The 14,050-nt window shown below is 41.8% G+C and overlaps 1 protein-coding gene across 6 annotated transcripts in view; it reads left to right on the forward strand.

Moving 5' to 3' along the window:
* The window catches only part of SNCAIP (synuclein alpha interacting protein), a 164,109-nt gene that overhangs the window by 123,854 nt on the left and 26,205 nt on the right, over positions 1-14,050 (forward strand). For all 6 annotated transcript variants that reach the window (XM_047874532.1, XM_047874548.1, XM_047874574.1 and 3 more), the window contains exons 5-6: positions 297-476; positions 7,053-7,166. In XM_047874532.1, the coding sequence (XP_047730488.1) occupies positions 297-476; positions 7,053-7,166 (294 nt within the window). The remainder of the gene's footprint in view (positions 1-296; positions 477-7,052; positions 7,167-14,050) is intronic.

Consider the following 14,050-nt stretch of genomic DNA (forward strand, 5'->3'; position numbering starts at 1 on the left):
GCAGTTGTTTAGAAAGCCAGCTCGGAGTCTCCGCAGTCTTGTTGACCTATCCCAGTCTCCATGTCTCCCATGAAGATAAGTCTCTTGAGAATTCATGTTCTCAAGGGTAGCAGAGCAAACTCTGTAATGGGCAATCATCAGAATTGATGGTAAGGAATTTTGACTTACTACATCCCCAGGATTGGCACCAGAGCTTCCGGAAGATCATCTCTTCTTACCAGTGCCCACAGCAGAACCCCCACAGCATCTCGTTCTGATTATTGACTTAAGTGTTCTCATCTTAACTCTTTGTACAGCCCCACCTAGCTGCTGACAACCTAGACAAAATTCACGACGAGACTGGCAACAATCTCTTACACGTGGCCGCATCGCAGGGACATGCGGAATGTCTGCAGCACCTCACGTCTCTGATGGGAGAGGACTGCCTCAGTGAGCGGAATGCGGAGAGATTGACTCCAGCAGGCTTGGCCATCAAGGTGATCGGTTGGGGCTGCGCCCTCCACCGCTAAAAGTCGGGTTGTTGGGGGTTTTAGGGTTTTTTTTTTTAGGTCTTATTTTCATTTATTTTTGAGAAAGATACAAAGAGCAAGTGGGGGATGGGGGCAGAGAGAGAAGGAGACAGAATCCCAAGCAGGCTGCACGCTGTCAGCGCAAAGCCGGACATGGGGCTCGAACCCACACACCATGAGATCATGACCCATGACCCGAGCCAAAATCAAGAGTCAGACACTTAAATGACTGAACCACCCCGCTGCCCCTGATTGTTGTTTTAAGATTCCTAGTGAGCTAAGTCGGACACATGAGTGTAGGGTGGGGAGGGGGGAGCACAGTATACCTAGTAAATGGCAAATGAGCATATGACATTTAAGATAGTAATCATTTCAGTTACTAACTGCTTTGAGATTTGGAGACTACATTCCAATTTATTGTGCAATGAGGGTAAGCTTCGAGTCAGCTAATAAAGAGGAAGTAAAATGATCTATTGCAGTTCTCAGAACTTTTGTTACTGCTGGTGACTGCAATTCAGATTCTTAACCACACCTGGATTTATCTGAGACAGTTTCATTTTTTTCCTAATGTGAATATAATGAGCGAAACAAATGAGGAAAAGGTGTATTTTAAGGAATGATAGCTCTCAGGAGTATTTCAGATCATAAAGCAGGCTTCTAATGGATCACATCTGAAGTTTAAATGTCTTCAGGACCCAGAGTTTTTTAGAGGGTCAGTGCCGAGTTTGAGTCTAGCTCTTGGTGGAGCGCAGTATGCTGTCTGTCAAAATCTATACAAATTAATGCCGACGGGGAAAGAGTTAAAACCTAGAAATTGTGAGTCAGGGAAACATGGTCTTTTATAGCACTGCAAGTTGAGTGCCTCTGTAAAATATAACACATCGCTAGAAGGTTAGCTATTAAACTAAAATTACTTTTAAGATCTTTGGCAAATAAATGTAGAATTCAGTCATATTTATGAAGAAGCCAGAAGTGAAGTTCAGGGAAATATAATACAGCCTGTGCTTCTACATATGTGTTTTGCTAGTTATGTCTTCTAAAAGCTGAATGATCATAATTTTTAGAAATGGAATTACTTTTGAAATTTACTAGGGGAACTTGCTAGTTAAAGAAATCTGTTTGTGAATTCACCGAAGAACATGTTACATTTGAAAAACAAGTGGTTGCTGGCCTGCCCCTCACATATCTTTTAAGCAAATCTGAATTTTTGCATCGTTAATTTATTTACCATGTGGTAAAGTTTTTACATATTACAAGTTGCTTTCTGTTTTATTTAATTTTACTCAGTGATAATGTACTATTGCAAAGATGCTATAGAAAATAATATTTTTTTATATAAAATAAGAAATCTATGACCTTGGTAGATATCGCTTTCCTTTAGTGAATGTTGCTGTGTCACATTAAGAGCGGAACTGAAGGCAGCCATCATGAAGAAAGAGAAATTAGATGCGAAGTCAGGGTGCATCATAGTTGAGTTTGACAATGTGTACCAAGTCCAGTAGGTACTATGTTAGATGAAGGCAATTCAGATTTGAATGAGACGTAGTCCCTTTTCTTAAGGAGCTGATAGCCTGATAGATACGGCAGGTAAGTTACCAGCAATTCAAGTGTGGGGTGGCGAATTCAGGATCTAGTCCTAGATCCGAGTCCTGCGGGAAGGCAGGGGTTGGGTCTGATCATCAATGGACATGGGTCAGTGATGAATAAATTATTATTGCATGGCCAATAAATATTGACATTTGCCTTGCTGTTTTAGTGTTTATAAAATACAGGTCTTATTAGTTTTTCTAACTAATGTTAGATTATGGAGTATATCTTAGCTACATAGTTGGAAGAGAAAGGTTTTTTTTTCTTTGTTTATATCCCTTCATGCTTGTTTTCACAGATTAAGAGTCTTCAGAGTAGGACAGTACAGAAGAAACTTGGTGGCATTTCAGCCACCTGGGTATAAACTCTTTCTATGGTTTCCATATTGTTAGTCCATTCTTAAACTGCTTCAGTCAACACACTGCTATCATATAATCGGCATGGAAACTTAAGCTGCAGGGCATTTGGGGACATCTGGCTGGCTCAGTTGGAAGAGTGTGCAACTCTTGATCGTGGAGTTTTGAGTTCAAGCCCCATGTTGGGTGTAGAGATTACTGAATAAGAAGAATAAGAGTAAGGGTAAGGGTAAGGGTAAGAATAAGAATAAAACTGTAGTGCATTTTGTTTTTTTGTTTTAATGAAGAACACATACCAAACCCATAAAACTTGAAAGCTCTTATTTGGGGTCTCAGACTTTTCATATTTTTACTTCCAGGCAATGATATGAGAAAGGGAAATCTTCTATTTCTTCCTTTAATCTAGAATTCACAAAAGCAATAAAGACAGATATTTTGTGAGTGCCACCCCCTTTGGAAATTGGTCCTGACACAAATCCTGCCTCAGTCCATTCAGTGTAATTTGACAGACGTTGGTGAAGTTGAGGGAGTTCTAAGAAGTCATCATTCTTTTGTTTTAGGACCTTGTTTTGAACACCAGTGACCAGCCGATGGTGTTTCAGCTCATTAAACATAGGTCTGAGAGCCCTGCTGTTATTAAAGAGAACAAACTCGGTACAAATGGCCAAAGTTGCTGAGATAATATGACTGAGCTGACAGGAAGCAAAGTCAGAGATAGGATATCACATAAAAAGATTACCTGAGGAAAGCGGCTTTGAAGGCTTAAGAACTCCTCTCCCCTCCACTTAAACTCCTTAGATGGAACGTAATAAATTCTTACCAGTTACATGCAGAATTTATTGAGGGTTTTCTGGGGAACCCAGCACTGAATACTGTGGCAGTTCAGCGCATTACTGAGTCCCCTTTGGGAACAGTTTGGCAAAAATAACTGGAAAGAAAGATTTCTTTAAGGTGAGAGCAGTGTGTTTCTCAAATAGGGCCAACACGATACATTATTTTAGGAGCTAAACAGACATGGAATGAAATACCCTTAATTTCTTTTTCATTTCTCATTCAGTCCTTTCTGATCAAGCTCAAAGACAACATGTTGGTCTGGTGAAAATATGACTTCAGAGACATAACCTACTGGCACTCCTTTTTAACATCCAGTGAGTGACCCCAGTCTCAGAGACTTCAGGCAAACAGTCTCCTGCCAGAATGTAATAACATTTTGTTTGTTTTCTTGGTATTTCTATTTACGGCAAGTAATGCTGCGTTCAAAATCATAGTAGCAACATATTTCCTTCCACCTTTGTGGCTGCATTTTGTCACTTAATACATTTATTTCAACATCACCTTGTGGAATAACTAGACCTAACAGACATCTCACAGAACATTCTAGCCAACAACAGAATACACATTCCCCCCCAAGTACACATGGGACATTCTCCAGAATAGACCATATGCTGGGCCAGAGAACAGGTCTCTGTAAATTAGGAAGGATTGAAGTCATACAAAGTATGCCCTTTTAACCGTAGTGAAATGAGGTTTAGGAGTCAGTAACAGAAGGAAATTTGGGGTATTCACAAGTGTCTGGAATGAATAGAATAATTATTATCACGTATCCAGAATAATCACTTATCAAAGAAGAAATTATAAGAGACCCTGGAAAATATTTGGTGGTGAATGCAAATGCAATATATTATCATTTAAGGATGTAGTAAAAGCAATGCTGAGGATGAAATGTATAATTGTAAATGCCAGAATTAAAAAAAAGAAAAGGAAAATGATCTAAAGTAAGCTTAGGGGCGCCTGGGTGGCTCAGTTGGTGAAGCACCCCACTCTTGATTTAGGCTCAGGTCATGATCTTGGAGTCATGAGGTCAAGTTCCTTTTGGGCTCTGTGCTGGCCGTGGAGCCTGCTTCAGATTCTTGGTCTTCCTCTGTCGCCCCTCTCCCCTCTCAAAAAAATTATTTAGAAAGAAAGAAAGAAAGAAAGAAAGAAAGAAAGAAAGAGAAAGAAAAAGAAAGCTAACAGCTTAATCTTCTTAGGAAACTTAAAAAAAAGAAAAGAAAACTACATTTAAAGCAAGCAGAAGAAATTTGAAAATTCAAGCAGAAATAAATGCAACAGACAACAGGGGAAAAAAGAAAACAACATAGAAAGTCAACAAAACCAATTCTAGTTCCATGAAAGGATTTTTTCAAAAATGAGTAAGCTTTTAGTTAGACTAAGACAAAAAGAGACAAGACTCAAATCGTTAAAGTCAGAAATGTTGCCATATACTCCCGTGTTCTGCGTACGTGCTGCTTGCTCTGAACGGTCTTGCCTAGCAGATGCTCGCCACTATTCTCCTTCCTTTGTCCATTCAGAAGGAACGGAATGCAATGCATGGTGTCAGTGGCTTGTTGGGTGTTGATTCATCCTGGTAGGGCACAGTTGGCTTGCTCAAAGCGTGCGGTTTGAAAAACATCTGCAATGAAGGATCCATACACGAAAGGATGATGGGTGGGGTATAGGGAGCCCAAGAAGAAAAGTGCAGTGTCCTGGACTAAGAGCAGAGCACTGTTACCATCTGAGAGCCGGGGGTGCCAGCAAGACAGGGCTGAAGGAAGGAACTGGCTGATTTTTGACCTTTGACTGGTAGAGGGACTCAGCAGCCAATGGCAACCCCATAGGGGTTGGGGAAGCCAGGAACAGACGGGACCTCAAACTCCCTCTCTTTTCGTGGTGTCCCACTACCACTCTCCATCAGCCAAATCTGGGGGCAAGGGAGGTGGCCCATACAGACCAACCTCCTCTGGCAGCAAGGAGGGCAGCAGAAGGAGGAGACAGATCAGTGGGGGCACCTGGAAGCTACTCGGCCCACACCTGGCCCTGCTAGGTTCCCCCAGGGGAAGAATGGTCTCTGCCTGCGAATAGTTGTGAGTTGACTACTTGAAATTCCAATATGCAAACAGGTGTAGATGAATAATGAGCAGATTACCTCCTCCATCTTATGTTTAGAATACGCTTCCCACCCTCCATGACGCGGTGGCTCTTTTCTCCTGGTCTGAGGCCCCACCCTGGGCAAACCGGGAAGGCGGCTGAACGTCTCGCTGGTGTTATAGAGGATCTAAAAGAGCATGCTGCTAGTAAGAGGTAATAAGTGTTGTGTGCCAAGGACTCTTACATGTTCTGTCTCATCTGCTGCTCCCAGTAACTGTATGAGGTCATTACTACTATCCCTGCCATTTCACAGAGGAGAAAACGGACTATCAGAGAGGGGAAGCAACTTGTTGGAGGTCTTGTAACTAAGTAGTGGATTCAGGATTTAAATCCATTCCAAAGTCTGGATGCTCGTGACTAGCTTATACATGTCACGGCTGCCTTCCTGGTTTGCACAGTTTGGGATCTCAGCACTGGAGGAAAAAGCCAGTGCGCTTTGGGGACGGAGTCCCCAGAGCCTTCAGTGCAGGTAGCATTGGAGCCAGTATAATAGGATTATTTTTTTTCTTTCTTTTGGAATCCTGCCATTTCAAATTCTCAAGGGTTAAAGCCTATTCTCAGAGTTAATGAATAAACGGATATTGGTATATTCACACAATGGAATACTTGGCAGCAGTAAAAAAGAATAAACTTTTCATACAAGCAGCAGCACGGTGGACTCTCAGAGGCATGAATGCTCATAATAAAATAAAAATCCTATCAGTGGTTGCCTGGGGCAAAGGTGAGGACCTGAGACCCTGGAGTCCTAGAGACTGGGGGGAAGGGGGCGCTGGAGATGTTCTATATCTTGATTGGAGCAGTAGTTACAAGAGAGTATGTATCTGTTGAAATTCATCAAACCACATGCTTAAAACACGGTAGGGTATGTTTTATAGTATTATAGTATTGAATACCTCAATACAGTGATTTAAACCAACTGATTAAGTTTATGAAACTGCATTTACGTAAAAATTCCCCAACTGATTTTGAGTCAGAACCACAGATCAGAAGTATAATACATGATATGCTTATACTGCAAATAAATTAAGCCAAATACAAGAACCAAAATTCATGTGATTTTTTTCCCTCGGCAAAATTACTGTCTGTGAGGTTTTGTTTTGTTTAGTTTTTGAGAGAGAGAGAGAGAGAGAGAGAGAGAGTGAACATAAGCAGGGGAGAGACAGAGAAAGAGGTTGACAGAGAGAGAAGCCCAAGCAGGCTCTGTGCTGTGAACACAGAACCCGATGTGGGGCTCGAACCTGATGTGTGAGGTCATGTCCTGAGTCAAAATCAAGAGTTGGACACTTAACCAAGTGAGCTATGCAGGCGCCCTGTGCGGCTTTTTTTTTTTTTTTAGCTTATTTTCTTTATTTTCAGGAGAGAGAGAGGCAGAGAGAGAGAGAACCTGTGCAAGCAAACAGGGAAGGGGCAAAGAGACAGACACACAGAGTGAGGGAGAGAGAGAATCCCAAGCAGGCTCTGAGCTGCCACCACCAGAGCCTGACACAGGGCCGGATCCCACAAACTGTAACATCATGATCGGAGCCAAAATCAGGAGTCAGACATCCAACTGACTGAGCCACCCAGGTGCCCCTATGAGGTATTTTTCAAACCTGAATTACTTTGAATTTCTTTCTTCTTTTTGTCAATCTAGAACGGTCAGTTGGAGTGTGTACGTTGGATGGTGAGTGAAACTGAGGCCATTGCCGAACTGAGTTGTTCTAAGGATTTTCCAAGCCTCATTCATTACGCAGGTTGCTTTGGTCAGGTATGAGGAATTTTTAATAATCAGATTTATAAGCAGTCGCTTCATTGTAATATTTTTAAATGACAAACATGTTTTAAACAACCTAAATATTCCATAATAAGATATTGGATAAATAATGAAGCTACATACATATGATGGAATTTTATGGGAAAAAACATTCATTATAAAATATTGAAACGTATGCTATAAAACCATTCCTGTAATTTGGTACCAACTTTGAATTCTAGAGAAAGGAAGAGACGTAAATAATAAGATTAGAAAACAAGCTGTGTCACAACATGTTCACAGCTGTTACCACTCAAGGCGGAATTACAAGTGGCTTTTATCTTTTTTGTATTTTTCAGTATTTTCCAAATTTCCTACAACAATGCATTTAACTTTCGTCAAAAGGGAAAATGATACATTTTCTCGTACCCAACATTAAAAGGAAAATCTTCAGTCAGATATCAATCAAGGAAATCAATAAGATGAGCAAACACACTAACTAGATCAGTCGCACTTACAACCAGTTTCTACCTTAGGAAATCCCAGTATGAGTAGTTGATGTACACAGATCACAATCCAGGGTGTGGAGTACAAAAATCATCAGTAACTCCCTTTGAGAGGAGTAAGTATAAATTATATTTTCTAAAAAATTGGAACCACAGAGTGCCAATCTCAGCCTTAAAAAAATAAATAAAGTCAGCACTGTATTAAAATAGATTTAATCATATTTGTCTGTGGCAAAGAAAATTGCTTCTCATGCCTATAACCATATCCCCTTTGGCTTCATGAACCATCCCGGTGGCAGTAAATTGTGGTATTGTCAACAAGAGATTAAGCTTTTCCGAGCATGACAATCTCAAGTTCAAAAAATACCCTTGGAGAATATGACTGCAGTCTTTCTTTAGTGCGAGTCCATGTTAGGTGATAGTTTATGTTGTACCATGGTAACTTCAGTGAATATAAATTATACACAAATATGTATGTATGAGTGTGTGTTTGTATGTATGTATATATCCCATATATATAAATATGACATGTATAACATGTATGTGACACACATATACAACATATATGTATATGTTAATATGTAACGTTCACTCTATGTGACAGGCACCAAGCCTTTGGAGTTTGTGTACATTATATCTCGCTTATTCTTTAAAATAACCCTGTTGGATCCTGTTGTCTGTACCCATTCTGGAGGTGAGAGTCAAGGAAGAAAGTTAAGTGGCTTACACTTGTCTTGTTCCAGTGCCTAGTAAGCAAAGAGTGCACCTCAGCTCAGGCCCTCTGATTTCAGGACCAGATTCTGTTTTGCATCTGCCTGTGTAGGCAATTCCTATAGCCCGTTCCCAGCGGCATTGACCTGAAGAAGACTTTCTTACAATTCCGTCTAACAACACGTGGTGATACACAGGTCATCGAAGTCAGTACCTGGTACTAAATTTACGACATGAAGAAAAGAGCAGAAAGAACACTGACAATTTGTCAAAGCTACTGTCTTTGAAAGAATTACTCCATTTTCTCAGTGTCCTGTCCTGGCGAGCCCCAGTCACAGTATTCCACAAACAACCATAACAGTTCCTAAGCAATTGCTGAGGATGCCCTTTTCTGGCTTGTACTGGCAAAGGGGAGAATCGAATTTTCGAATGACCAAAAGAGTGTAATCACCGATGATCTTCCTAAATCATTTTCAGTATAAAACTGAATGTAATTTATTCCCAAACCGTCTGAATAATCGTTTCGTGTTCCTGATTTCATTGGCTTATCTAAAGCCTAGCAAGGAATTTTCCATCCCCGTAGAAAGGCTACCTGTGCTTTTGGTAGAGCTTGCCAAAGAAAAGGAGGAAGAGATTGCATTGCTGTTCTGAGACTCTAAGTAAATAATTGGGCCCCTGGCATTCTTTGTGTCGGGAAATGCTGCTTATGTGTGCTAGCTTCTCTGTTCGCCTCTCACAGTGGGTTTCTTGTAATCGTGAAGCCGTCAGGACCAAAGAAGCGCACATGTCCTTTCTGGGACTGGTTGGGTGATGCTGTGGCCTACTGGACTGGACTAGAGGAAAATACGGAAATCGGGGACCTCGCAGAAGAGCCACGTCAGACGTTTGCCTCATGCTAGTATCAGTCTTCAGGCTGTTATTTCAAGCTGAGAGGCCTTTTTAATGACCCAGAGTACGGCTCTGAGCAGGGCAGCCCAGCAGAGCCTTTCGGAGAGCACTCCTCCCCAAGTGGAAGGCATCGAGGCCCTTTAGAACCACGAGTCCTCCTCTGCCCAGCCATCCCGCATCCGCCACAGGCACTTATGTAACAGGTAACCTGTGGAGATGCTGAACTTGGAACCACTACAAGGCTAATATTTTCACAAGGAAGACTGTTATTGAACATTTTTCTAATGGATTCAGCACATGCAGGTTTTTCTGCATCAGGCAGGCACTTGAGTGTGCTTTGCTTTTGTTTCTTCAGTAAATACTGCTGGAAAGGATAGAACAGAGGAAAATTCCTCCCTTGGTTTATTTTAGTTGCCCTCTGCCCCTCATATAGATTCTCAAAGAAGGGGCTCTACGTGACTCCCAATTTGTGTCCTTTTTCTCGCAAAAATTACCTTAAAGACTCCGGTACCACAGGGCAGCCGGCAGATTTTAGCGGTCTCCTGGAGTGATAGATCTTGGGGTGATAAGAATTGATTTTCCTCCTCTTGACACATGAAGTCTCAGAGGGTGCAATTATTCCATTGCCTGATCGTACGGAGCAGCGCTAGCCACAGGGAGCACGGAGGTGAAAACTGCAGGGAAACTCCCGGAAAAAGCAGGGATGTCCTCCAGTCGGCCTGCTTTGCTGTCCCTGGAGAGAGTTGTTGCTGGCCAAACAGTAGAGACAGAACTGTCTCAAGTCAAAGCTACCCTGTGTCACGGGCGCTGTTTTATTTCACCACGAACGCTCTGAGGGTCTGGCCCACGCTCCCAGCAAAGCTGTCGTGCCCTCAGCAGTTTGGGGGCTTCCGCCCATTCTGCACCGGTCATTGGTTCAGTGGGTTCTGTGTTCCTTGTGACCGTTGTGTTTCTGAGTCCCCCCTGTCACTTTTGGTAAGGACATCCTGCTATGAAAACAACCTCCCTCATAGCACTCAGCGTGTACCAAGAGCACCTTTGTCTACACTGGGTGCATTCTGCATTTTATTTTCTGTGTTTATTTATTTATTTTGAGAGAGAGAGAGAGAGCAGGGGAGGGGCAGAGAGAGGGAGACAGAGAATCCCAAGCAGGCTCCACACCGTCAGCTCGCAGCCTGACACAGGGCTTGAACCCACAAACCATGAGATCATGACCTGAGCCGAAACCAAGAACAGGATGCTTAACCAACTGAGCTACCCAGGCACCCCGCATTCGGCGTTTGAAATGTTGGCCCTGACACAGATCAAAACAAAACAAAACAAAACAAAAAACAAAGGGATAGAATGATCAGGGACAAGTTTTGAAAAAAAGGAACAGAGCAGCAATTCCTACAGCGATAGGCATGCAGGCAAGAGGCTACGTGTGATTGTTTTTCCACGATCGACTTTAAAAAAGCAAAATATTCTGTGGACTTGATTGTTTCACTGTCACCGGATAGAAATAAGAAAACAACACGCAAAGTACTGAGATTGCAGACAAAAGCAAAATAGAAAAATGTCTGATTAGCCGAAGCACCCATCCGCTCTCCAGGGACTGATCTTTGAAACAGCGTAAGCAACACAGAGCTCCATAAACCCATAGACTGATGGGCTGTTAATTGTGCTTTCTGTGACCCAAGCGTGCAAAATGAGTGTGTCCATTACGGATTCAGGGGTCATGGGTCAGTGAGTGGCTGCGGATACTCATACTGAGTAGACAGATAGCAGAGGCCTGGAGAACAGTGGCTCCGTGTCTGATCTTAAATCCTAGCCCTGCCATTTACTAGCTCAGGGGTCTTGAAGACGTTTATTATTTTTTTTAAATAGAAAAGATCTCTCTGGACCTCAGTTTGTTCATCTCTAACATGGAGATAAAAGTGGTTTATTTGCCAGGGGGCAAAAAGCCGCATGAACACTGCCCGTTGCTGACACATAGTAGACATTAGATAAATGTTGCTTCTTAGGATTATTGGGTATCTTCCAATTTCCTGTTTTATTGATCTCAATATTGTTCAATTGATTTATTTCACCATAAGTAAAACATAAGGGAAACTTGACAACGAATGATTTAGGCCTTAACCTTTTTAACAAGTTCTTGGATACACTTTTTGTTCACATTTTACCGTCTCTGGATTCTGCATTTATCTTACAATATATGACACCCTGAAATTGTGGCTGGCCATGTTTTTACATTTTAACATCTCAAAAACCAGACTGAATTCTACCTTTGATAGTATATTAGATTCGATGATCTCTGATTGCAGAAGAAGGTGCCTCCTTTGGAACTTACAGTCATAATGAAAACTGTAGACACTTTACTGATTGAGGCCAACAAGAGACCTGTGGAACGCTTTGCAGTGACATTTTTTTATTAGACTTTGTCCAGCAAATCTCATAAATTACGTGTATTAATTGCCCCATGAAACGACTTGCATTGCCTTTAACAACACACAAAACGCCCCAATAAAACAGATTACCAAAAGAGCAGAAAATCCCCAGAAGAGGAAACCAGGACATGAAGGAAGTTTTCAGTCAATAGATAAAAACCGAACATCTAGATGAGTGTGTGGGCAGCTGGGTAGAATGTTAAGTTGGAGAGGCATTCTGTAAAATGGAAATAATACAGAAGGGCCTCTTGATCTCTACGACTTCACTGGATGTTCTCTGAAAGCAGTGAATTATGGCAAAATGAAAATCAGAAATGACATTTTTTAAACATCTCCCTGACACACACAACACACAACACACATGCAGGCGTGCACAGAAAGAGAGCGCTAAATGTCTAAGAAGAGAGGTAGCCATCACTGCATATGTGTATTTAATACGCATGTATCTCATAAGGCCCTTCTCAGTTGGAGAAAATAGCTGTATTTTTTCTCCTTACTAGATATTGGTCGAGTAAGTCACTCTTTACGTTATAGTCCCGTCGATTTCTGCTGGCATGTTCTCCCGAATCAGAGCAGAAAACGGCATTTTCTCTGAGACTGGATGCTGACCATGCTTTTACCGAAACCCGGGAATTCAAGACCTTTTGTTTTCTTGAAGTTTATCAAACAACAGGCTGATTATGTAGCTTCTTATTAAAGTAAATTGCCCACTACCGAACACAAAACTGAAATCTGAGGTGCTGGGCAAAGACCTGCCTTGTTCTGAACAGTAGAATAATGGTTTTTCCTTTATATAAGTCTTGTGTCTTGAATTGGAATGTAATTATAAGGAGGAGTTATCCATGGCATCAGAAGAAAAGAAGGCAGGTTATCGAACAATGTGGATTGAACCTGACTTGAAAGACCATCAGGAGCCAAGGCAGCTCTTGCCTTATACAGACCGTGGCCTGTCTACCCAGATTTTCAAGCCCCTGCAAAGTCGAGGTGTCCAGATTCTTCTCCCTATTTTTACAGGGGAAAATGTCTAGTCATATGAAATGCTATATCCCATTTTCTACAACCCTATCATTAATAGAAGAATAGACTTCTCCACTATGCTATTAATTGAGTCTGAAAAATATGAAAATGTGCCTGACGAGAAGGTACGTATAGGATATTTCTGACTATCTTGCGTTCCCCTGAACTTTACTTGCTAAAGAAGGGAGCTGCTAGAGTATCAGAGAATATATACTTGTCTTCTTTGGCTTTCTGATTGGTAAAACAAGGGTGTTCGAATGGGATGACTCCTAAAATCTCTCCCACTCTGCCATTTTAACATCCCATGATTGAATATCATAGAGCAAACCAGGTCACCGCATACCTGAGAATGACCCACCGAGATGACAGGGCCGTCTTTTTCACCAGTCGAATCACGACAGCCTGCCCTCTTGATGTTTCCATGTCTTATCCATTGACTTCAAACCAGTTGGTTATGTTTGTTAACCTGAGATATGTCCACTCACCCAGGTCTTCAAGATCACACGGCAGAATCATCTGGCTCCAAATAAAAGTAATACCCCTTCCTCATTAGGAAAAATAAAATTGTTCTACCTTGTGCCTTTGAAGCATCACCTGCTCTGATCCAAATATCAGCCCCAAACCCCCATCCACGTTTGCCTCGGAAAAAGAGGACAAGCACTTTAGTCTTCCCTTATCCGGATTGTAGCTCCCAGCCTGGCCTCCAGGGCCTTCCTTCTCCACCTCATTTTCCAGGGATGTTCGGGGTTTGATGTTCTACAATGTCTGTCTGCTTTTGCCGCTGACACCCTGCTTTCCCTGGGTGCCCTCTTGGTAGTTTATAGGCATTCATTACATTTTTCTCTTCTTGCTCTTTAGGGGTCTTTCTCTCTGCTTGCTCACATGGGAAGAGTGTGGTGGGAATATTCATTCTGTCCCTGATGTCACCAATGCCTTCATAAACAGTGCCCTGCTTCCCCCGTGAAGGGCGAAGCCCTGAAGGGGTTGGCTGTTTTTATCCAACATTCCTTTAGCAGATTAGTTGGCATGTTCAGAAGGTGAAGGCAAATTTAATCCAGAAAAGTATAAAAGTTCATGACCAGTCCGAGCAAGTAACTGGAAAAAAAAAAAATCCTTTGGAAGGCTAAGGAGAGGTTCAAGGCTATTTCAAACACATGATCATCCTTTTAAATGTCAAATTCCACTCACTAAACTTCACGTTGTTGTTTTTACCACTCTCTTATTTTTTTTAACATTGTATTTAATTCTTCTATTTTAAAACAGTGAAATCCCATCCCCCTGCTTTCTCCTGAGGCCAAAGATAACATGAAAATACCACAAAAGACCCAGTGGGTAAAATGCAAACGGATTT

This window comes from Prionailurus viverrinus, chromosome A1 (assembly GCF_022837055.1).
Source record: "Prionailurus viverrinus isolate Anna chromosome A1, UM_Priviv_1.0, whole genome shotgun sequence".
Taxonomy (NCBI): Eukaryota; Metazoa; Chordata; class Mammalia; order Carnivora; family Felidae; genus Prionailurus; species Prionailurus viverrinus.